We start from the raw sequence: 26,199 nt of genomic DNA, 5'->3' as shown, positions 1-26,199 counted from the left end.
ATTTTTAAAAACTACTATAAATAATATTTTCCTTTATTATGTTTATTCATTAGCGCTCTAAGTATATAGAAGCATCTTTAGACATATACCAATAAAATAATGACCATTAGATGAATTTTTAAAAAGATAACAGGATTTGAAATTGGGCAAGATTTTAAAAAGCTGTCACAGTTAATATTTTTTTATCAAAGATGAAGATATTTTTCCTGCTATCGTGTTAACTAAGCTTCAGGTGTAACTTGAGAGGTTAACTTAAATTTTAGGCCACTTTTTAAACTGTCAGTTTATGTGTGTATGCATGCTGACTTTATCTGCATATATTATATCTTATAACATTCTTTTTTGATATGAAAAGACTCTATTTGATAGGCATTACAGTATTAAGTGAATGTCACGTATAGCTGTAAGAGGGTTATCTTATGGAATTATGTGCTTATTTTTTTCTTTTAATTTCTCTGGTTGTGAGAAACGAAATCAGGTTTGACTTGTTTATATCACATGAAACTATATTTCATTCAGCTACATTTCCTTTATTTTTCCTAAGGAGTAATATCTCCATATATATATATATATATATTTTTTTTTTTTTTTTATTTCAGACTCCAGTAGTTGTGAAAAATGAAATCCTGTTTGACTTGTTTTCAGCAAATGAACATTTACTCCGCAGTGAGGTATGTAGGGAATTTCTAACTGAAGTCTGATTGCAGAATACCTTCCAGACCTGCTTAAAACAATTCCCAGACTGTCAATTTCAGTTATCTCTCAGTTACCTCTAAGTTTTGGAATTGCTCAGTATTTTATAAGCCAGACATTCAAAGAGGAAGAAAAGCCTCTTCAACTGAGTTTAATGAGCAAATGGTGGGGAAATGTTAGTAGTACAATTTGCTGTGTCCCTATCCTCCTGCCCATAGACCTAGGGTAGCTGAGACTCACAATCTGCGCATTTTGCCTCTTGACCCGTGCCTAGTAATTGACATCAAGTTGCTGCCTGACTTGCTCTGCTCTGTGCTCAAGAGCAGGGTGTCCTGATATTGTTTGACTTGCTAACGCAGGGAAAATCTTACCTAAACACCCCCACCTCCACACCCTGGGTTTTATCCATCAGAAGCAAGCCTGTTCCACTCCCCTAAGGCGGTTATATCAGAAACAGGGTGTTTTTTAAAAAAATTATTTTCTCCTAAGACCCAGTCGAAATCAATTGTCATTATTGATTCAAACACTTTGTCTTTCTTATCTTAAATATCTTGACCAATATTAAAATCAAAACACTTATTTCTTCAACCAGGTTGTACTGATTAGCATAAAGTTACCTTTGAATGGTTTTATACCTTATATTTTAGTCTAACATATGCTTATTTTATGATCCAGAGCATGCATAGACTTTACCTTTTTATTTTTTGAGGGAAGAAAAGCACAAAATATTCTATATTAAAATTACCAGATATACAGAAAGATACTTGGTTTACCTTTTTCAACTTAACTAAACTAGAAGAAATGTCCTAGATAATGTAAATTAAGGCAAACCTAAATCTTATGAGGTTAGTCTCAAGTATTTAATCTTCTTATAAACCAGGCAGTTAAACATAAGATGAATATTTCCAAAAATCCAATATTACTGAGGGTAATAATGTCTTTACTTAACACCACTGTGACTCACAGATCCTTTTTTTTTTTTTTTTTGCATTGTTTCTATTCCCTGTAAAATACTGAAAAATAGATAGTATAGTCTACGTTTTACAGACTGCATTACAGAAACTGCAGTTTAGAGACAGTGAAATGACATGCCCTAGAGCAGAAGGACCTGGAAGAAAATTCAAACCCTGGTCTCTGTTTCTGCCCCACTCCCCACTGCACCTTGCTGCCTGTTGAAAACTCTGCCCATGGGAGTTTTACTTAGATCACTTCTGCACCTGCAGACTGACACATGAAATACGAGACTTAGAGATTTAACTGTGTATGCAATTTTGATTCTTTCTCATCTCATTCATTGTCTAACTGATCCTATTGACATAAAAGAGATCATTTTCTTCTCAAACTTCTCAACACTTACAGAAGAGTAGCTTACTCATTTATGGAAAGTGAATTCCAGAATAAAATCACCACTACTCTCAGAAGCATTCACTCTCTCTCTCTCTCACTCTCACCCTGTCTCTCCCCTCTCTGTCTCTGTCTGTCTCTGTCTCTCTCTTTCTCTCTCTTTCACACACACACACACACACACACACACACACACACACACACACACACAACTGAAATGGAGGTCAATCTCAAATCACTGACAGTTTACTCTGGAAGATAGCTCTTAGCTAAGAGTATGTTTAATGTTAAGCCTTTTTAGCTTGTATTGTGACTCTGCCTCCCAACAACAAAGGCAAGAACAGTGACTTTATTTATAAGTTAGAAATCAAAATGTGGAACACATTACATGTAGAACTTAATATTACTACTGGAAGTAGATTTTCGACTGGTTTCCCCCCTAAATTATAGTACCAACAACTGAAAAGCAACTGATTAACACTAGTGGCTTTTGTCTCTAGCTGATGAGATGGATTATCAGTGAAATCTATGCAGTGTGGAAGATATTCAATGGAGGCATTTTGAACAATTATTTCAAAGGGACCACAGGGGAGCCTCCTTGTCTTGCCTGGAAGCCCTGGGAACACATCTACTCTCTGTGCAAGGCTGTGAAAGGTCACATGCCCTTATTCAATAGCTACGGAAAGTATGTTGTGAAACTTTACTGGATGGTAAGTAAGTTCGTGTTCACGTGCATTAAAAATTGTCGTTCATATTGAAATATATTTGTTTTACATGCTGTTACCCAGGCTGATACAAGGTCATGCATTTATACAGGATATCAATTGTGCACTTAATGGGAAGAAATGTCCTGCATATGTAATTTGGGATCGATAAGAAGCATCGTTGTTAGTCCTGTGACACCAGTCCCATGTGCTTTTTAAACTGTTGCTGCTTGGCACAAGGAGGGGTGGTCCTCTGCTATCTCTGCCCTCTCGGGGAGGTGGGTAGACAGATAGACGCACAGGGCTCTCTTCCTTCTTCCCTTCTTTCTGATGTGGTATGCAGTCTTGAGCAAAGAGAGTGCTTGAGCATATGGTCCATTCCTTCTCTCCTGCTGAGAGGCCCGGTCCCACCCAATCTTTTTCCTAAGCTTGGGATTTGTACTCATGTTAACAAATCTTACCTTGACACAAAAAGTTTTTGCTCCTGCCTGAAAGGAAGCAAATGGGATAGCAGAAATAGAGAATGAAAAACACCCCGTTTATATGGCAGAGTAGGCTTACACCACATGTAACACTAGATTATGAAATCCCTTTGAGTTTTTGTGGATGGAATGCTTTGTCTAAAGGCCCATACTCACAGGCAGAGCCAGCTACATGATTTGCAGAGCCCCTTGGTCAAAAATGATTGGGAATTTCAATATGGTGATAGCAGCACTTGAAAAAAAAATGGCACCCCTCTAAGGGTGAGGTTCCTTGTGACTGTGCAGGTCATATACCCATGAACCTGGTCCTGGTCACTTAGGAAGAATGTTCTTGAATATTTGAGGAAGCGGGAAGTATGAAAAGTTAACCAGCCCAGTCTGTATTTCTAAAGAACATGACTTTCCCCTCAGTAAGCCAGAACCATCTACCCTTCCTGGGGTGGAGAATGCTGAAAGGCATTAGGAATTAATAAGATCATGGGGCGCCTGGGTGGCTTAGTCAGTTAAGCTGCTGACTCGGCTCAGGTCACTATCTCAGGGGTCTCCAGTTCAAGTCCCACTTGTGGCTCTCTGCTGTCAGCACAGAGCCTGCTTCTGATCCTCTGTCTCCCTCTCTCTCTGCCCCTCCCCTGTTCTCTCTCAAAAATAAAATGAGACTTTTTTTTTTTTAAGGGAATTAGTGAGATTGTTACAGCAGGGACATAAAAGTAAAGAAGGTAATATTAGCCTCTGATATCTAAAATAGGATTTTTGGTGTTTTGATATTCACAGCAAGGTGAGAGACTTTGAAAGTCAAAACTTTGTGAAGAGAGAAAATGACTTCCTAAATGCCTTTATCTTCCTTATTTACCAGTCAGGAGGCAGATTTGGGGGACAAGACTCTGAAGTTTTAATGTACACCGAAGAATGACAGTAAGGATACACCATGGATAGGGCTGAGGGATTATAGACAGAAGGTAAACATGGGAAGAATGGCAAGGTCAAATGCCCAGTATTGGCTCCCCTCTCCCCACTTTCCACACATTTACTTAAACTGAGGTGGGAGGGAGTTCAAAATTATTAAGAATTATGGGGCGCCTTGGTGGCCCTGTCAGTTGAGTATCCGACTCTTGATTCTGGCTCAGGTCATGATCTCACAGTTTGTGAGCTCAAGCCAGGCATCAGGTTCTGCTCTGGCAGTGCAAAGCCTGCTTGGGATTCTCTCTTACCCTCTCTCTCTGCCCCTCTTGTGCTCACACACTCTCTCTCTCTGAAAATAAATAAACTTCAAAACGGTTATTAAGAATTGCAAAGGAGCATCAGCAGAATAGTAAACCAACCCTGTTAGTTTCTTTCTCTCTGCTTCCTGACATCCTTCCTTCTTTGGGAATTTCCTTCTATGTGAATTTGCAACATTTATTAACACTACATTCCGTTTTACAGTAAAACTGTGACTTATTTCTCTTTAACTGTACTGATTCCTCATAGGTGCAAACCCACCTGTATTCAGAATTAAAACAAAAAACAAAAAACAAAAAAACGTAGTCCAACTTGCAAGTTTCAGTCTGATCCAATCATTTGAGCAGGCTAGACAAGGTAGCCCTTGAGGGAAGAGGGGCGTGGTGTCCAGTGGCTTCTTCTGGTTCCTCAGTGGTCTCATCTGACGAATGGCTTGCAGGGCTGTTGCCAAACTGTTGAGCCCAGAGATACAACTTTTTCCACATGAATTATTTTTGTAGGCAGTTTGTTGGCACTTGTCGCGGACATGCAAGGCCATGTTCTCCCTCTGAGGCTGAGAGAAAGCTTTACTGGCTCTCAGCATTTCTAGATCCATTCACCTGGCCCCATGGACTCTTCAGGGTCCCTTGCACACAGAGGCAAAGAGACCACATCCCTCAAGAGAATAGACATCAAATATGTCATGGAATGAACACAGGTAAAGAGAAAATGTGGTAATTGTGTAGAAGAAACTAGCAAAAGTCCTGACAAATGGTAGATTTGCAACACTATTGCTATTCTTCTTTCTTTCATGTATTCCTTCCTTCTCTCTTTCCCACCCCTACCACCTTCCACCACGAAAGCCAGAGGAACAGATCCTTCCTCTTTCCGCCTCTCGCTAGAGCCAGGGGGAAAGCATGTGATCAGCTTACCTGGTGCTCACTTGCCCAACAACCGCTCTTATGTGAGGATGTGAGGGTGGAGAGGATGTACATAGATGGTGGCAATGCTGTGTCCCATGCTCCTGCAGCGCGGCCTGGCTGTGCATCTTTTGCCCAAACTTGCTTCGTTCCTGCCAAGGTCTGATGTGCAGTCCTCTAGTGTCCCATCAAATCTGTGCATCTCTTACATACTTCTTGAATTGCCCGTATTTGCCTATTTATAAAACAGGTTATTCAAAGTTTTGTCACAGAGCTCTAAGTATTCTTTTATTTGTGCAGAAAATCACAAATGTGGGGGTAGAGGAAGTGCTTTGAAATTTGTCTTTTAACTTTGTGTCTTCTACCCAATGGAGGCTTGTAATTTTTATGTAGTTGATTATGTCATTATTTTTATTAACTAACTCTAGGATGTTTATGTTATTTAATGTAAGATATCATTATCTCAAGAACATTAAAAAAAAAAAACCCTTATATTATCTAGCATTTTGGGCTTTTTTTTTTTTTTTTTAATTTGGGTCTTTGATTTGTTTATCTACAGTGAGAAATGAAGACCTGGTTTCCTTTTTGTCCTAAAATTTCAGTGAATTGCCCCAGGATTACATATTGAATGTTGTACTTTTTATCCACTAATTTTATTTTGTTTATTTAAAGAAAATTGTTAATGTTTATTTATTTTTGAGAGAGACAGAGACACAATGCGAGCAAGGGAGGGGCAGAGAGAGAGGGAGACACAGAACCTGAAGCAGGCTCCAGGCTCTGAGCTATCAGCACAGAGCCCGATGCAGGGCTCGAACCCATGAACTGTGAGATCATGAACTGAGCCGAAGTTGGATGCTCAACCAACTGAGCCTCCCAGGTGCCTCTTATCCACTAATTTTGAAAACTACTTTGATTATACACTGCATTCCAATGTGGACTTGTGTTTGTTTTTGGACTCCATTTTCTCCTGCTATTTTTCTTGTCCTTTTTAAAATACCATATAGGGGCGCCTGGGTGGCTCAGTCGGTTAAGCGTCTGACTTCGGCTCAGGTCATGATCTCGCGGTCCGTGAGTTCGAGCCCCGCATCGGGCTCTGTGCTGACAGCTCAGAGCCTGGAGCCTGTTTCAGATTCTGTGTCTCCCTCTCTCTCTGACCCTCCCCCGTTCATGCTCTGTCTCTCTGTCTCAAAAATAAATAAACGTTAAAAAAAAAAATTTTTTAAAATACCATATCACTTTAATTGTTATGGATTTACAGTATGATTTGATTTTTTAGAATAAGATCCACCTAATATTCTTCTGCTTCAATATTTTCTTGGCATGCATGCTTTTTAAACAAACACTTTAATTGGTATTTATCTTTGAACACATATTTATAATTATGTATCCTTTATTCTATATATAAAAGGGTTTAGTCCTCATCATCCTGCTACAGCTTGTCTTCTCTTGATTATTGTACTTTCATTCATCTTTCATTCAATTGGAATGTGCATTCCAAATTTATGTTCACTTAGAATATACATGTTATATATTTTGGGTAACTTTAAATATTGTGGTCTATTTTCCTTTATATATGATTGCTATATGAATGATAATTTGCTTACATATAGAATACTTGGATAATACTTTTTTTGTTTGTTTGTTTTAGAACACAATAGCCAATGCCTGAGTATCTTCTAGTTTCAGTGTTAAAGACACTTGTTCTGAAGCTCTCCACTGTATCTGAAACCCTCGCACTTTATCTTACCTGCTTTTGCTTCATTTTTCCCCATAGCACTGTGTATGGAACATCCAATGCCCTATCCTCGTAGTAAATTCATTACTATGTGTAACAAATATATAAGAAGCTGTTACCGTCTAGATGCTTTCTATTCAGGGATTTTGCTTAAATATATATATTTTATATTCATGTATTGATCCAACCTAGTTTTTCAAATTGTTGAGGTATAAATGACACACAGTGTTTACATTAGTTTCAGGTTTATAACATAGTGATTTGATAAGTTTGCACATTATGCTGTGCTCACCACAAGTGTAACTACTGTCTGTCACCATCTAACACCATGACGATACCTTTGACGATATTCCCTGTGCTGTATCTTTTATCCCCATAACTTATTCATTCATAACTAGAAAACTGTATCTCCCACTCCCCTTCACTCATTTTGCCCATTTTCTCCCCCTCCCCTCCAGCAACCACCAGTTCTCTGTATTTATGGGTGTGTTTTTTTCTTTTTCTTTTTTTGTTTATTCATTTGTTTTTTAGATTCCACATATAAGTGAGATCATATGGTATTTGTCTTTCTCTGACTGACTTATTTCACTTAGCATAATACCCTCTAGATCCATCCATGTTGTCACAAATGGCAAGATCTCATTCATTTTTATGGCCAAAAAATATTCCATCACACACACACACACACACACACACACACACACACTCACAACCCCCCCCCCCCCCCCCCCCACACACACACACATGCACACTATATCTTTATCTCTTCATATATCCATGGTCAGTTGGGCTGCTTCTATATCTTGGCTATTGTAAATAATGCTGCAGTAAGCACTGGGGTGCACGTATCTTCTCAAATTAGTGTTTTTGTTTTCTTTGGGTAAATACCCAGTAGTAGAATTATTGGATCCTGTGGTATTTCTGTTTTTAATTTTTTGTGGAACTTTCATACTATTTTCCACACTGGCAGCACCAATTTATATTCCCACCAACAGTGCATAAGGGTTCTCATCCTCACCAACATTTATTATTTCTCGTCTTTTTATTCTAGCCATTGTGACAGGTGTAAAGTGATATCTCATTGTGACTTTGGTTTGTATTTCCCTAATGATTAGTGATGTTGAGCTTATTTTCATGTGTCTGTTGGCCATTTGTATATCTTCTTTGGAGAAATGTCTGTTTAGATCCTCTGTTCATTTTTTAATTGGATTATTTGTGGGGTTTCTGGGTTTTAAGTTGTATAAATTCTTTATATATTTTAGATATGATATATTTTGTATACCTTATTAGGTATATAATATATGAGCATTTTCTCCCATTCATTATGTTACCTTTTTTTACGGCTTCCTCAGCTGTTTCAAACTTTTTTGGGGGGATGTAGTCTCAAAAGTTTATTTTTGCTTTTGTTTCTCTTGCTTTAGGAGACCTATCTAGAAAAAGTTTCTATGGCTGATGGCGAATAAATTACTGCCTATGGTTTCTTCTGGGAGTTTTATAAATTCAGTTCTCACATTTAGGTCTTTAATCCATTTTGGGTTTATTTTTGTGTATGGTAAGAAAGTGGCCCAGTGTCAGTTTTTGGCATGTAGCTGTCCATTTTTCCCAGCACCATTTATTGAAAACACTGTCCTTTCCCCATTGTATATTTTTACCTCTTTCATAGATTAACTGACCATATAAGTATGGATTTATTTTTGTGCTTTCTATTCCGTTCCATTGATCTATGTGTTTATTTTTGTGCCAGTGCCATACTGTTTTGACTACCACATCTTTGTAGTATATCTGAAATCCGGGATTGTGATACCTCCAGTTTTGTTCTTCTTTCTCAAGATTTCTTTGGCTATTTGGGGTCTTTTGTGGTTCCATACAAATTTAAGTATTTTTTATTCTAGTTCTGTGAAAAGTATTGTTGGTATTTCCATAGGGATTGCATTGAATCTGTAGACTGTTTTGGATAGCATGGACATTTTAACAAAATTAATTCTTTTAATCTATGAGCATGGAATAGTTTTCCATTTGTTTGTGTTGTCTTCAATTTCTTTTAAATGTTTTATACTTTTCAGAGTACAGACCTTTCACCCCCCTGATTAAGTGTATTCTTAGGTATTTTATTCTTTTTGGTGCAATTGTAAATGGGATTATTTTCTTAATTTTTCTCTCTGCTACTTCATTTTTAGTATACAGAAACACAACTGACTTCTGCATATTAATCTTGTATCTTGCAAGCTTACTGAATTTACTTATTACCTCTAATAGTTTTGTGGTGGAGTATTTAGGATTTTCTGTGTACAGTATCATGTGATCTGCAAATGCAACCTACAGTTCTGTTTGTTAGGCAAATACACAAGCCAGGTTATAATACTCTCCTGCTGGTTTTCTCTACTTTGGTCCATTCTTTGAGATGGGAATTGCAGTCCTTGAAAGAACATAGAGTACTGATAACAGTGATAACAAATAGATAGATGCAATTTTTAAATGACAAAAACAAGGACTTTGTTTTCTCAGAGACTGTATTCATGGGATTGAAAGATGGCTACCTGGTATTCTGGTTGAATAGAAACTTGTATCTTATAAATATATGAAACCCAGTATTTATAATTTATAGCAACAATGGGATCATATGATACTTCTTGTTCTATAACGTATTTTTTCCCTAACTACGGGCATTATTTACGCTATATATCAATCTACCTTGTACTCCATTGTTTGAATGTAATGATAATTATACATTTTTTGTTAATTTCTTATTGATATTTAGATTATGACCAGTGTTTTACCAATACAATTCTGTAAAATAGCATTTATGTGTATATATTTTTGCCCACTTATGATTATTTTTCTGGGATTTCTACATGTGGAATTATTCAAATATATGCAAATTCTTAATTTTCATAAATATATGCACTTTGCTCTTACACTTTATTTTTTCTTTTTCTTTTTTTTTCTTACACTTTAATTTGTGTGCAATTTATATTTGATATAATTGGGATTTAAGTCTGTCATTTTATTATTTGCTTACTTGTTACTTCTGTTATTTATTTATTTTTTTGTGTCTATTTCCCTATTCCTGTGTGTTTTCTTGAACATTCTTTGGGATTCCATGTTGAATTATCTCTAGTGTTTATGAGTGTATCTCTAAGCATTACTTGTTTTTCTAGTGGTTGCTCTAGGGATTAAAATATACATACTTAGCTTATCACAGTCTAGTAATATCAGCATTTTACCGCTTAAATTAGAATATAGACCCTTTACCACCATTTGGGTCCCTTTACACCTTTATAACATAATTGATTAGATGTTTTTATACATATTCAGAACCTTTATAAAATAAATGTTGCTTTCAAAAGTCAAATATAATTTTAAAAGCTCGAGAAGCAAAGAATACTTTATTGTATTTAGCTGTATGTTTGTATTTTTCTTTACTCTTTCTTCACTCCTGATGTCCTAAGATTTCTGTCATTTCCTTTTTTTTTTTTTTTTGTCTTGCTTTCACTACCCTTTTTATTTATTTTTTTTCTTCTTTCTTTTTTACCATCCTTTCTTAGTCTTCTGGTGACAAATTATCTTAACTTTCTTTTATCTGAAAATGTTTTATTTCACCCTAATTCCTAAATGGTATTTTCATTTGATACAGTGTTGTGGGTTGGGCAGGCCTTTTTCGTCAGCATTGAAAACTAGTCTGATACTTCCTTCTGGCCTCTGTGGTTTCTGGAGAGCGATTTGGTGTTCTTTTCTCGCCAGCTAGCTGGTTTCTGGCTTTTTTCTGTGTCTCCAGTTTTTAGAAGTTTGAATTTAATGTGTCTGGGTGTAGATTTCTTTGAGATTATCCTCTCTGGGATATGTTGAGCTCCTTGAACCTGTAGGGTCATGTCTTAAGAAAATTTGGGAAAGTTTTCAGTCATTACTCATTTAAATATTTTTTCAGCCCCACATTCTTTTTCTCATTTTGTGGGGGACTCTGATGGCATGCATGTTATATCTTCCTTCACTGTCTCATAGGTCCTTGAAGTTCCTATCATTTGTAAAAATCTATTTTTCCTGGTTGTTCATAATTTCTATTGACTTAAATTCCAATTCACCAATTTCTTTCCCATTTGCGTTCTGCTATTGATCTTTTCCTATGAAGGGTGTTTTTTTTTTATTTCAAAATTTCTGTTGTTTTTCCTCATATTTTTTATTTCTTTGATAAGATATTCTATTTTTTATTTGTTTCAAAGAATATTCATAGTTGCTTCCTGGAGCATTTTTATGACATCTGCTTTAGATTTCTTAACTAAAAATTCTAAATTCCCTGTCATTTTGGCACTGTACTCTGTTGACTGTGTTTTCTCATTGAAATTTAGATTTTCCTGGTTTTTGCATGATGGGTAATTTTGGACAGTTTCCTGGACATCTTTAGTGTTATGTTGTATGACTGATTGCTAATTAAATTTTTTATTTTAGCAAGTAGTCAACCTGTTTAGATTCAGAGTGCACATCCTGGCTCACTTTTGTGGGCTGTGCTTCATGTGTTAATTTGGTTTATAAAGCCTGTGCATTGCTACTCTGCTCTGTCACTCCTTTGTTGTCCCATGATAAGACTTGATCCGCAGTATCCTTAGCACTAGCTGAGGAGGGGGAGGTGTACTGCTTCATCCCTGCATGGGTAGAGTGTGGAAATAAGACTTCCTCCAACAGGTTCTACTTATGCAGAAAGCACTTCCTCTTTATTGCGGGAGGTTGATAGAAGTCACAATTCTGCCCGCTGACTCCACTGGGAAGAGAAACTGCCCTGTTTACTTCAGGACAGTCACAGAAGTCAGACTTTCACCCTCAGGCCCTGTATGGGAAGGGCACCACCTGTTACTGGGCTGAAGGTGGGGGAGTGCTGTTAGGGTTCTTATCCTAATCTATATAATTATGTTCATTCAGATACGTGCTGAAATCTCTGTCCGCTGATTGCTCCTTCCTTGATCTTTTGTAATTGTGATTGATGCTATTAATTAAAAAAAACAAACAAATTTTTTAATGTTTATTTAATTTGAGAGAGAGACAGAGCATGAGCAGGGGAGGGGTAGAGAGAGAGGGAGACACAGAATCCGAAGCAGGCTCCAGGCTCCCAGCTGTCAGCACAGAGACCCACTCGGGGCTTGAAATCATGAACCACGAGATCATGACCTGAGTCAAAGTCATATGCTTAACCGACCCTGCCACCCAAGCCCCCCCGAAAATATTTTTTATTATCCCTTTAGCATGGTCTTAGGAGGCAGAGGATATAAATATATGTAGCCATTTAGTTATCTTGACCTAGAATTCAAGTGTGGAAAATATTAAAATTTGAACATGACTATATTCTAAAGTAACTTAGTAATGTATATTTATACTAATAAAGGAAGCATCCTTCTTCATAAATGTGCTAAGTAATTAAACATTTTGATGGTCATTTCAAATTATGTGGTGCTAACACAGTAAACTCAGTAAAAACTGCCCCATGTACATCTTTTACATGCAGGTAAGAAAAAAAAGTGTAAAAATGTTTCAGTGTTGGGCACCTGGGTGGCTCAGTTGGTTGAGCACCCAACTCTTGATTTCGGGTCAGGTCATGATCCAAGGGCAGTGGGTTTGAGCCCCTCGTTGGGTTCCATGCTGAGCATGGAGCCTGCTTAAGATTCTCTCTCTCTCTCTCTCTCTCTCTCTCTCTCTCTCTCTTTCTCTCTCTCCCTCTACCTCTACCCTGCACTCTCTCTCGTGTTCTCTTTCTCTCTAAAATAAAATTTCAAAAATTTCAGTGTTCTAAGATAAAGTCTCAAATAAATAAAGTCAATGTTCTACGATGAGGTCTCATATATATAATATTTATATGTAACATTTATATTTACATATATAACATTTAATTTCTTCATAAACTTTAAGGAAGCCACCAACCAAATTTTAATATGAAAGAATCAAAAAACTCCCAGGAAAATTGTTATAAGTCTAGTCAAAGTGTGTTTTTAAATGTAATACTGAACACTTATCCCTGTGTATTTTTCATAATAGCTTTTCTGAGAATCAATTCATGTACCATGCAGTTCGATCTATTTAGACTATACAGTTCAATGGTGTTTAGTAATGAAAGCATTCTCAATTGAAATATATTATTGATCAGCTGTAAGTAGATGATACTCATTGAACTGGTTTAGCTTAAGTGCTTATGTCTGCTTTAAAACATTTCTTTCGTGGGGACCCAGTTGGTTCGTTCAAAATTGTTCTCATATTACTAGGTTTCATTGTGGTAAAATATATGTACCATAACATTTGGCATTTTGAATGTTATAAATGCACAATTCAGAGGCATTAAGTATTCTTACAATGCTTTACAACTATCACCACTATCTATTTCCACAACTTTTTCATCATCCCAACTGGAAACTCTGTACCCCTTAAACAATAATCTTTCATTCCCCTTCACCCCCAACCCCTGGGAACTTCAAGTATGCCTTTTGTCTCTGTAAGTTTGCTTTTTTCCAAATATGTCATACAAATAGGATTACAAAATATTTGTCCTTTTGTCTCCGGCTTATTTCGTTGTGTATTCTTTTGGGTCATGTCATTTGAAATTAGGAGAGGGAGTGGCTATACACATAAGTTTTAATCCTGTCTTGCCCTATATGATCCGTTAGAGAAGAAAGAAAGACATGAAATCACTAAATATGGCAATATGAATTCAGAGTTACTCATCCCATACAAAGAAATCATGCCCCTATTGCCCCTATGTACTGGGAAAACTAGTGTTTTTTGAATCTTTAGTTCAGATGTCACCTTCTTGTGAAGACTGCACAAGCAATATTTGTCACACTTGCTTTTCTGGTCCTAGAGCACCATGAAAATATTATGTTTTATGTTATTTGCATACATGTCTCCTGTCACTAGACTGTAAGAAATTCACTGCTATAGGCCAGGTGTTAATGCAGACTTGGGGTTCACAATGCCTGCATCACTGCTGAAAATATTTCTTGGGCAAAAGAATAAATTCATAATAAAATTTTGCATGTAAAACCAAAGTTTAAAAAATATTTGAGTTCATAACCATTAAAGTTACCATTTGTCCCAAACTTTTAACTGTGAAGTAATATGCATACAGGTAAATATATAATCCTTTTATTAAAGTATTAATTAACTTCATGTTAAAAATTAGATCTTTAATTAGGAGTAAAAAGGATTCTGGTAATTGGAAGTTTAAAGTCACTGAGTCTATCAGAGTGAACAATAATTACTTATACTTGGAGAATTTGTGTTATGATTATGTTGTTATTTAATTATGGCCAAACTTATCCATGGTTGTATAATGTTTTGGTTCTGCTGTTTGAAACACTTTGATCTACTGCATTATATAGGATGGGCACCCAAGAATGTGTCTATAAGGTTTCATCAATAATGACTGTTGATATAGATAAATAAAATAAAATAAATTAAATTAAATAAAACAGCTAAAATTCTCAGCCACAGTAGTATTGAAAACCAGCGCACCAGTCTTTAGATGTAAGAAGGTAAGGCAAAATTATGAAAGAGTAAATAATAACATCAGTAGTGTACAATAATATATGAGAAAAATAATGTAAATCACTAACTGTACATTCCTTTCTTCTCATTTTTAGGGTTGTTGGAGAAAGATAACTATTGATGACTTTCTGCCTTTTGATGAAGACAACAATCTATTGCTTCCAGCCACAACCTATGACTTTGAACTCTGGCCAATGCTTTTGTGTAAAGCTATCATTAAGCTGGCAAATGTTGAGTATGTAGAAGGAAGAACAATCACTCGCATAAAAACAAAAAGACAACAAAAAACTATACATCTATATCACATAGCTTCATTAAAAAAAAAAATCTATTTAAAATAGCTTTCTTTCCAAACACTGTAAACGTTTTGATATAAAAATACCAAAACCACTAGTTTGAAATATTGGGTTATCCAGCAATAAGACAAAATTCTCCCAAGAGAAAATACTCAAAAATTATTCTATATCCAGTGCTTTCTTACAATGAATAGAAGGTGATCGTGAAAAATAGTGTTTCACCTCAGCAGGAGAAAAAGGTTGTTTTTGTAGGGGGAAGTACTCGTTCATCTAAACAGCGAATCATGTACACTGGAATCCAGTTAAAGTTTTAGGTTCTGTACATGCAGCAATAATTTATAATCTTGAAAACCTGAGCTCTTCTGAAGGATAACAATGTTTTTGATACCCTCCTCAAGATTTTGGTAACACTGCTCCCTTTTAATACATTTGTGATAAAAACTTCTTCCATTTGCTTCAATATTCTTGTGAAATCTGCGTATGTCTTCCATGCTTGCATGTCTTGTCCATCAACATGTATGAGGTGTGTCTGCCACATTCATCCTCTTGGCTCCCACCTACAGAGACCTTAGGTCAATGCCTCCCCGCCCTAGCCATGCAAAAAGAATCTTAGATGCTTGAGTTGCAAAGGCCTGGCAACTTTGTATCATTGCTCCGTGGGGGGGATTCTCACCTATACTGAGCCGCCTTGAATTTGATACCCTTCTCCCTCCTGCAGGGTGTGACAGCATCTCATTGTCAGCAGGATGCCTTCGGGCTCCAACAGACCACTGAAACCCTTTGCTCAGCCTCCTCCCCTTCTGTTAACAGAGCTCTGTCCATCAGAAGGGCACTCCAGTTTGGTTTTTTTGTCTGGATTTTCCTTTGGCTCAGCTTCCTTTGTTCTTTCCCAAGGCTACACAATAAAACCAGCCACTCCACTGCCATCCTAGACAGATCTCTTTTCTCTCACCAACCTTCGATCTTCTGTTCAGAATTTGTTTCACCAAGCTCACAACTCTTAATTTCAATGATTAAAAAAAAAACAAAAAACTCAGCCCAGATCTTTTAAAGTAGCTGAATAGAACTGAGTATTCACGCTGGTGACAACCGCGTTTGTTTGTTTTGAAAGAAAATGATGTTCCTAATGTTCCTAATTCTCAGACCTAACTTGAAGTTCTGAGAACTGGAGCTGAATTAATGGCAGTGAAGCGCTAAATGGGTGACCTGGAAAATTGGAGTGGTATTTTGTCTTTCTTAAAGCTATAGTTCCATAGAATTTTAGAGCCTCCTAAGAAATAGAACTATTGCTATTTTAAAAAATCAATAAATCCAGCTTAGAAATAAAGGACCAGACTAAATGTAAGACATTTCTTAGGCATTATAGTGGCTACCTGTATACTTGTGGTACAATTTATACTTGTCTCTGCACTTTTTTTCTCAAATTTTATAGTATATAGCAATATTTTAATATGAGTTTTAGCTTTCTACATTAAAAAATTAACGTGTAGTAAGTATTTCACTATCACTGTGCACTACACAAAGGAAAGAACACTCTTCACATGAGGTATGCAGTCACTTCCTAAATATGATTATTCATAGTTTAGACTGTGAACTTTACCAGGAGAATTCTGGTATCTGTGACATGTGTAGGCACATCAAAATTCATAAAGTCTGAGTAACAAACCAATAAAAGTTTATAGATGTTAGAACATGTGACTAAGATAGTAAGATTTCTTTCTGAAGAAAAGAACACATCTGGTCAATATCATTAATCCCCTCCATTGGCACGTGGTAAACTGCCAGTGTGACTCCTGGCCAGAACAGGGCTGTGGCATTTCTGCGTCTCTGCAAATAGACCAATCACTTTGGGGGGAAAAAGGGACTAAAATGAGCAGAGTGGTATTGGGTCATCACACTCTCCTCTGACTTCATGCTATGGTGGCAGATCTACTCATTTGTATCGGATAGAAGAGATACTTGTCATCTCTCTGAGATTATCTAAGGACTAAATTAGGGCTATCTGATGTAGCCTTGACCTGCTATGTATGAGACTGATTTAGTACCCAGCCTCATGGGCATCCTGGAATAGGAGCTAACATCGGAAATATAAAAAGACATGGTTCTATTTTGTAAAGAATATGATGGTATATCGAATATATACAATGTATATCATCTAAATTTATATACTTTATAACATATATTTGAATATGCTTTGTGTATATGACATGAATGTTAACATATCTTTTTAAAATAAGGCGTATAGCGTGTTTTTAAAATAAACATGAACTTTTAGATTGGATTCCTTTAAGCGCTTTAACAAAACGAATCATCTGGCCGTTGGAATAGTATTTTCTTCTACTGTAACATATAAGCCGTATGACCCCTACATTTATTATTATATCACTGCTTATTAAAGATTCTCGGTGCTTATATATCTCTTTGTGTATGTTTTCAAATGTTATTAACTATGCTATTGCGCATTTGCTTTTTTAGCATCCATGTAGCCGAGAGGAGAGAATTAGGGGAGTTCACGGTGATTCATGCACTTACCGGATGGTTACCAGAAGTGATTCCTCTCCAGTAGGTTTTACCATTAAGTTCTTCATATGTATTTTTCTTTCTTTCCCAGTAATGTTTCTTTAACTAAAGTATTATTAAACTTTCAGAAAATTTAAAGAACATCTCATATTTTACAAAATGTTTGTGAAAATAATATTTTAGTGTATTAATATTTTATAGTATTATACAAACTTCCTTGAGAATTTCAGGATAAATTCTGTTTTTAGAAGAATACTGTGAATTTAATATATAAATATATGAATTACAAATATTAAAACCATGTTATTTATCATGTTAGCAGGTGTCCCTTTATACTTATACAACTACTAACCTTACTTAATACAGAAACATATGGGGGCCCTAGGTGGCTCAGTAGGTTAAGCATCCACCTCTTGGTTTCAGCTGAGATCATGATCTCACGGTTTGTAAGATCAAGTCCCTTATTAGGCTTTGCGCTGACATCGCAGAGCCTGCTTGGGATTCTCTCGATCCCTCTCTCTCTCAATTATACTATAAAATTTCAATTTTATGTATACATATAATTTTAAATGAAAAGAATAGCCCTCTCTAGCCCATAAAGGCAACTTGTAATTAGCCACACATATTAGGAAATAATTAATAGTAATAAAATAACTGTTAGGCATTAGGAACACTAATATATTATTTCTAATTAAAAATCACAATCCTGGAAATATTATCTCATATAATCATTCATATAACCTCATTAGCTGGATATATGTTATTACAAATGAAGAAACTGAAGCCCAGAGTGGTCGAATACCCCAAAGCTGTGTACGTTGTACCTGGAGGAGAAAAAAATATATATCTAAGTCTTGTTGGGTCCAAAGCCCACAGTCTTTCTTTCCTGTGATTCTAAATATTTGTCTATGTCCAAACTAGAGAGGCCATTTAATGTAATGCTTACTTAAAATTTCACGAGTACTTTTATTTCGTACATAAAGGTTATAGACACACAATTTTGTTATATTACCATTAATAGTAGAAATTAATCAAGTCGGGGCACCTGAGTGGCTCATTCAGTTAAGTGCCTGACTTTGGCTCGGATCATGATCTTGTGGTTCATGAGTTTTTGCCCCACATCGGGCTCTGTGCTGACAGCTCAGAACCTGGAGCCTGCTTAGGATTCTGTGTCTCCCTCTCTCTCTGCCCCTCCCCTGCTCACACTCTGTCTCTCTCTGTCTCCAAAAATAAATAAATGTTAAAAATTAAAAAAAAAAGAAATTAATCAGGTCAAAGTGCATAGAAAAACATTACATTGATACATCTGAACATATCATCAATTCAGATGTTGTATTTTATAAGAAGATCAAATCCATAGTTCAATTATCAGTTTGGATCATCTCTGATCTTTGACTGATATTGGGAAGCTACTGTTCTCAAAGGGTCCAGGTTAGAGGAGATTGAATTTGGTCCCTAGTAACTTGGATCTTACCATCTAAAGCATCATTTCAGCAGGATAAATTAGCTATTGCTTGGTTCAAATAAAAATATCTGCAGGGAAAAAATGGAAGTATAGATCCCTTCCTCAAAGGACTACTTTCCTGAAAGGAGAGATAATCTTATTATTATTTTTTTAATCTTAAGGAAAGGTCTAGACAACACTCTTTTGGGTTGTCTCATGGGAAAATCCTTTTTTGATACCTAATAAAACAGAGTATTTCTTGACATTATATGGACAATATTAGTGGAGAGAGGTAGAGACAGAATGAGGTGTAAAAGTATGGGCTTTTCTAAATTTTTATCTTCAGTGTTGATGGAATGTTTATAATTTTGCTTAATTTTTCCTGCATGGAAGTGAATAAAGATAGCAGGGACATGAAATCATCAGAAGTCCATTGGAGAACAGTACAGAAATAGGAGATCAAAATCATTCGCAACTAGAAAATTAGAAAAAAAGAATTGTGAATTGTCTCTTGCCAGAATCATACACTGAAATCATATATGAAAATTGAAAAGTATTCATCTATTTTCAGAATTATAAGGAGACCACTTTAAAATTAATAAAAATGTTGAGCAATTTTAGATGTCCAATTTGCATGAATTTATGGGTGCTCATTTCTATGAAAATGAGGCAGAAAAGCTTGAGCTCAGGAATCAGAACTATATAGCTAGGTTTATGTTCCTACACTTTCAATTTCAAGCTATGTGAATTTTGCAAGTAATATAACTTTCTTTATATGTAAAATGAGAGTAAAATGACCTATCCAATATGGTTGTTCTTAAGATAAGTGAGTAGGTGATAGAAAAAATACTAATGTATGGAAGAGACATAATTACTATAAGTTTCTTTCCCTGTCTAGTGACTGTCACTAGATTATTTAATATTATCTAGAAAGATATATGGTAGTTAGTACTCAATCTTTGCAAATGGGGAAAAGTCTAAAGAAGAGTGAGACTGACCCAAACATTCAAATTTATCAATTTTCTCCTAAATACAACTGAAAACTAAAAGATATACACTGTCTTTGATGTATGTATATCACAATTTGAAGAGTATTTTCCTATGAACATTCTGCTGCATTATTCATATAATTCTAAACTACAATTATACTATAAAATTTCAATTTTATGTATACATATATAATTTTAAATGAAAAGAATGTCATGAAATAGTATAAAAAAGAGTGTCAAGAAACGTTTAAGTTGAAATATGGAAGCAATGGCCATCAGCCGAGGATGCTGGTAGGGGTCAGAGAGGGCCTCGTGGAGTGTTCTGAGTTGGTCTGGGCCTTTACCGTTGGCTGGATTTGATTGAAGGAGAGGAAGGAGAGAGGCATTGAAGGAGGGAGAATGATACTGTCAGAGCCACATGGTATGTTCAGGAGTAGAATATTTCTGTTGCCAGGAAGGATTTGAGTGTGAAGAGAAAGACTCAGGGCCTTGCAGTCACATTCATGGTTTTCCATGGTTGTACATGGTCAAGGAGAACTAGTGTTGACTACTGGAACCTTTTCCCACGTGAAAATCAGCTAGGAGGAAAGTGTTTTGTGGCATTTCCAACAGACACCTTCCCTTCCACTCTCCTGAGGGAGTACCAAAAGGAGGCACTGGTCTACGTGCAATTATTGGCCTTGCCTCTTATGTTTTCCTTCCACTAGTGCAGTTTTACCATCTGAAAAGAAAAAAGAAACCTTTTAACTCTCCATATAATAATAGGAACATAATCAATGATATGTCTGAGAGGATGTAAGAAGACAATTTCAAATGAGGAGAATATTTGTTTCTTGGCACATTTCTCTGATGTCGGCGTAGTTCATCCGGAATAGAGCACTTTGCCACCTCGCTTCTTTAAGCTGAAATCTGATTGACATATAATTTCCTATTAGTTTCAGGCATACATTATGGTGATTCAACATTTTTACACATTACTAAGTGGTCCCCATGATGTCTAGTTACCATCTGTTATGATATAGTTGCGACAATATCGTTGACTGTATCCCCTATGCCGTACAGTGCCTCACCATGACTTATTTTTATAACTGGGAATTTCTACTTAATCCCTTCACCTACTTCATCCAACCCCTAATGCCTCCGCCTCTGATAGCCAACAGTTTATTTCCTGTATCTACATGTCTGTTTCTGTTTTCTTTTGTTTGTTTTGCGTTTTAGAGTCTACATGTACATACATACAGTTTTCGTCTTTCTCTGACTTATTACCTTTAACATAATACCCTCTAGATCCATCACGTTGTGCACAAATGGAAGGATTTTTATCTTTTCTTATGGCTAAGTGATGTTCCATTGTATATATATGCCACACCTTTCTTATCCATATCTTGCGTCTTGTACATAATGCGCAATAAACAAAGGGGTGCACATATCTCTTCATATTGGTGTTTTCCTTTTATTCAGATAACCCAGAACCGGAATTTCTGGATTGTATGATAGTTCTTTTTTTAAGTATTTTGGAGAAATTCCATCCTGTTTCCCATAGTGACTGCACCAGCTTACAATCTCACCAAGAGTGCATAAAGTTTCCTTTTTTTCCACATCCTCACCACAACTGTACTTTTATTTTATTTTTTGTATAACAGTCATTCTAACAGTTACGAAGTAAAATCTCATTGTGGTTTTTGTTTACATTTACATGATGATTAGTGATGCTGAATATCTTTTAATGTACCTATGTCTTTTTTTGGGGGGGGAGAAATTGTCCAGTCAGATCCTCTATCCATTTATTAATTGAACAGTTTGGGTTTTGATGGTTTGTTTGTTGCTTTTGAGGTATATGAGTACTTCATCTATTTTTAACTCCCTATGAGATATAAGATTTGAAAATATTTTCTTGGGTGGCTCGGTGACTCAGTTGGTTAAGCGTTCGACCTCGGTTCAGGTCATAATCTCACAGTTTGTGAGTTTGAGCCCTGTTTCAGGCTCTGTGCTGACAGCTTAGAGCCTGGAGCCTGCTTTGGATTCTGTGTCTCCCTCTTTCTCTGTCCCTCCCCTGCTCATGTTCTCTCTCTCTTTCTCAAAAATAAATAAATATTAAAAAAAAAACAACTAAGAATATTTTCTTCCATTCAATAGATTGCCTTTTCATTCTGTTGGTCATTTCGTTTGCTGTGCAGAAGCTTTCCAGTTTGATACAGTCTCACTTATTTGTTTTTACATTTGTTGCCCTTGTCTTTGGAGTCAAATCCAAACAAAAACAAAAATGACAATGTCAAGACCAATGTCAAGATGCCTATGTTTTCTCTAGGAGTTTTGTGGCTTTAGGTCTTACATTCAAGTCTTTAATCCATGATGAGTTGATTTTTGTGTATGGTGTAAGATAGTGATCCAGTTTCATTCTTTGGCATGTGGCTATCCAATTCTTCCAACACCATTTCTTGAAGAGACTATCTTTTTCACATGGTGTATTCTTGTCTCTGTTGTCATAAGTTAATTGACTATACACGGGTGGGTTTATTTTTTCGCTGTCTATTGTGTTCCATTGATCTAAGTGTCTGTATGTCAATAGCATATTGTTTGATCATTATAGACTTAGAACGTAGTTTGAAATCAGGAAGTGTGATGACTCCAGCTTTGTTCTGTCTCCAGTTGCTCTGGCTATTCAGTTTTTTGTGGTTCCACACAGTTTTTAAGATGATCCCTACTTATGTGAAAAATGTTAGAATTTGAAAGGGATTGCATCAAATGATTTTGGGTAGTGTGGACATTTTAACAATCTTAATTCTTCCAATCCATGAGCACAGAATGTCTTCCCATTTATTTGAGCTTTCTTCAATTTCTTTTATTAATGTCCTATAGTTTTCAGTGTACAAGTCTTTCAGCTCATTGGGTAAATTTATTCCTAGATGTGTCATTATTTTTGATGCAGTTATAAATGGGATTGTTTTATTTGTCTTTCTGATGGTTCATTTAGTGTATAGAATGCAACATATTCTGTATATCGATTTTGTATCCTGCAACTTAACCTAAGTCATCTATTAGTTCTAACAGTTTGGGGTTGTATCTTTTGGATTTTCTACATATATTAGGTCATCTGCAAATAGTGACAATTTTACTTCTTCCTGTCCAATTTGTATACCTTTTATTACCCTTGTCTACTTGTTCTGGTTAAGACTGGCAATGCTATGTTGAATGAAAGTGGTGAGAGGTAGCATCCTTGTCTTGTTCCTGACCTTGAGGAAAAGATATATTTTTCATTATTATGTTGAGGTATGTTCTCTCTAAACCCACTTTGTTGAGAACTTTTACCATAAATGGACGTTGTACTTTGTCAAATGCTTTTTCTGCACCTATTGAGATGACCTTATGGTTTTTATCATTCATTTCATTAGTTTGGTGTATGACACAGATTTGCAAATGTTGAACCATCCTCACACACATCCCTGGGATTAATCTCACTTGTTCATGGTGTATTATTCTTCTAATGTATTGCTAAATTTGATTTGCTAATATTTTGTTGAGGATTTTTGCATCTATGTTCTTCAGAAATTTTGGTCAGTAATTTCCTTTACTTGTGGTGTCCTTGTCTGGTTTTGGTATCAAAGTAATGATGGCCTTGTAAGATGAATTAGAATGTGTTCCTTCTATTTTTTTCACAAGAGTTTGAGAAGAATTGGCATTCATTATTCTTCAAATGTTGGTAGAATTCACCAGTGAAGCCATCTCATCCTGGAATTTTGTTTGTTGGGATTGTTTTGATTACTGATTCAATCACCTGCCTAGCAATTGGTCTGTCCAGATTTTTTATTTCTTGATGATTCACTCTTGGTAGGTTGTACATTTCTAGGAATTTATCGATTTCTTCTAGGTTGTCTGACTTGTTGTCATATAACTATTTATAGATTGTATTGTGATCCTTTGTATTTCTGTAGTATCAGTTTTTATTTGAGGCTTCTCTTTTTCTTGGTGAGTCTAGCTAAAGATATTTCAATTTTGTCCATCTGTTCAAAAAACCGGTTCTAAGTTTCATTGATTTTTTTTCTATTGTATTGTTAGGCTCTATTTCATTGATTTCCACTCTGATCTTTGTTATTTTCATCTTTTTATTAGTTTTGTGTTTTGTTTGTTCTTCTTTTCTAGTTCTTGAGGTATAAAATTAAATTGAGATATTTCTTGTTTCTTGAAATAGGCATTTATTGCTATGAACTTCCCTCTTGGGGTAACTTTTGCTGCATCGGTATGGTTTGTTTTTTTGTTTTTTTTCTAATTCAGCAGATGTATAGGAGTCACTCAGCTAGGTTTTTTTGTGTGTTGTTTTTTTTGTTTTTGTTTTTTTTTTCCAAAGGAAGTTGTTCCATATGTAGTTACAGGTTTGGTGTGTCATGGGAATTGCTAAGTTCAGAATCTTACACCACCATTTGGAACCAGAACTCTGTTCGGTCTCTTTGCATCAGCAAAGCCCAGCACACAGTGGGTACTCAGTCAAAGCATGTTGGATGGATAAATGTATCTATTTGAAGTAACTATTGAAATTTGAAGTAACTATTGAAATTAGTCTTGTGAAATTGTCAATTGATTTTTCTGTCAGTAATTTCTTGATGATCAATGGTGGAGTAAAAAGTTCAGTTTGGAAATTAATGTTGGTGTGTTTTATTTAAGCCCAGGATATACGGACAAAGTTTGGGAGCTCTTGAAAGAAATATTGCCTGAGTTTAAGCTGTCAGATGAGTCCAGCTCTGAAAGCAAAACAACTGTTGTAGATACCAAATTAAAAGAGGCAGGGAAAGAAGTGAAGAATGGCAAAGAAATGAAAGATGGCAAAGAATTCAAACTTGACACTTCAGTGACAGCATTAAAGGCACCTGAGAAAAGTGACAAAGTTCCAAAGGGTAAGAGATTTTCTATTACAATGCCATTCAACATGACTGTTATATATAAATGCTTTACAATCATTGCTGAATTTAATGACTTTTTATTGTCATTGTCATTTACTAAGTGTTATGAAAATAATTACTATCCTTTCTTTGTAGAATTTTAGGACTAGTAATGCTGTTTACTATATGGTAGTTATTGTTCCATATTTTACTGTCTTAAAAATCAAAGGCAACTATATATTTTGATGATACTGATAGTATAGTGTTAATATAGGAAGAGACATTAAGTTTTTAATTTCCATCAAACTCATCTACCTTATATGTTATATGTAGAGTGGAATGGACCAAAACAACAAAAGAGAAAGTTGTCCTGTTTTTGTCTTTATTGCCCCCCACCAAGAAAATGTGAAATAGACACAGATTATGATTACCTGACCATTTATTGCAAGGTAGAAGTTCAAATTTTAAAATAAAATAATTTCAAGTTATTTTATAAAGTATAAGATCATAAAATAAGAAATATATTGAATAATTATTTATTTTATATTTTCTAAAATATTTCACATAGCTATGCATATGAGCAACAAAGCTTTTACAGTAAAGTAGGATTAGATATTCTAGAATATACTTAGCTTTTTTTATATACCTTGATAGCCTTTATAATGATATTTCAAATAATTGTTTTATAAAATATTGACAATTTGTTCAAATTATTCCTTATCAAGATTTTATCTACCAACATTTACCACAGAGAAACTATTACTATAAATGTTCCTTAAAAACATACCAAGATCAAGTATGTGAGTGATATCTGCTTATCATAAGCCCTTCTTTAAATGACCTAGTGTGTATTAGTTTATGAAAGAAAGCAAACCAAGAAAGCTGATTAAATTTGTTTCATGCAATATTTCTCAAGTTAATTTGAACTTAGAAGACTTTTTGCATGTATCACAAATTAACAACTGTCCGTCCATCCATTAAAATCTACTACTTGCTGAGTAGAGTAACAATAAATGTTCCAAGAGTTAGTGATAACTCGGTGAAGAAAATCAGATGTGGAACTTAGCTCCTAGCATTTATGATCTAGTGAGAGAGACAATGTTAATTGAAAAAAAAAACAAACAAACAACTCTAACCATATACTTGGACATGAGACCTGAAGGGAAATTCAGAAAACTACAGGAATTCATATTTAGTCTAGGGCATCAGGGTAAAATTCTCTAAGTAATTTTGAGCTAGGTTTGCAAAGATGAGAGGGATTTCTTGAGAAAGATGAAGGTATGTGGAGAGAAGAGTATTCTACGTGGAGGAAACAGCAGATAGAGAGCTTATGATATAGTAGGAGGAATAAAAATACTAGCTTTATTCTAAAATGAGAAAATTAGCCAGAATTATATATAATATATAATTATATATATTAATTAATATGTATAATGTAAATTATATTCAAATGATCATCTCCACTTAATACAAAATTATG

General features: G+C 35.5%; 1 protein-coding gene across 4 annotated transcripts in view; it reads left to right on the top strand.

Annotated features, from left to right (window-relative positions):
* Positions 1–26,199, top strand: part of ADGB (androglobin) — a 162,577-nt gene that overhangs the window by 37,604 nt on the left and 98,774 nt on the right. For 3 of the 4 annotated variants that reach the window (XM_019425030.2, XM_019425029.2, XM_019425028.2), the window contains exons 4-8: positions 600–671; positions 2,538–2,747; positions 14,692–14,831; positions 17,368–17,454; positions 24,505–24,734. In XM_019425030.2, coding sequence (XP_019280575.2) covers positions 600–671; positions 2,538–2,747; positions 14,692–14,831; positions 17,368–17,454; positions 24,505–24,734 — 739 coding nt within the window. Of the gene's footprint in view, positions 1–599; positions 672–2,537; positions 2,748–11,809; positions 11,932–14,691; positions 14,832–17,367; positions 17,455–24,504; positions 24,735–26,199 lie in introns of those variants that run through there. The other variant, XM_019425031.2, reaches the window with a different exon arrangement.

The sequence above is a fragment of the Panthera pardus genome, unplaced genomic scaffold, assembly GCF_024362965.1.
Source record: "Panthera pardus isolate Hobbes unplaced genomic scaffold, ASM2436296v1 HiC_scaffold_17, whole genome shotgun sequence".
Classification (NCBI taxonomy): Eukaryota; Metazoa; Chordata; class Mammalia; order Carnivora; family Felidae; genus Panthera; species Panthera pardus.
The sequence above is the reverse complement of the archived record's forward strand: the minus strand, read 5'-3'. Positions and strand labels throughout refer to the sequence as shown.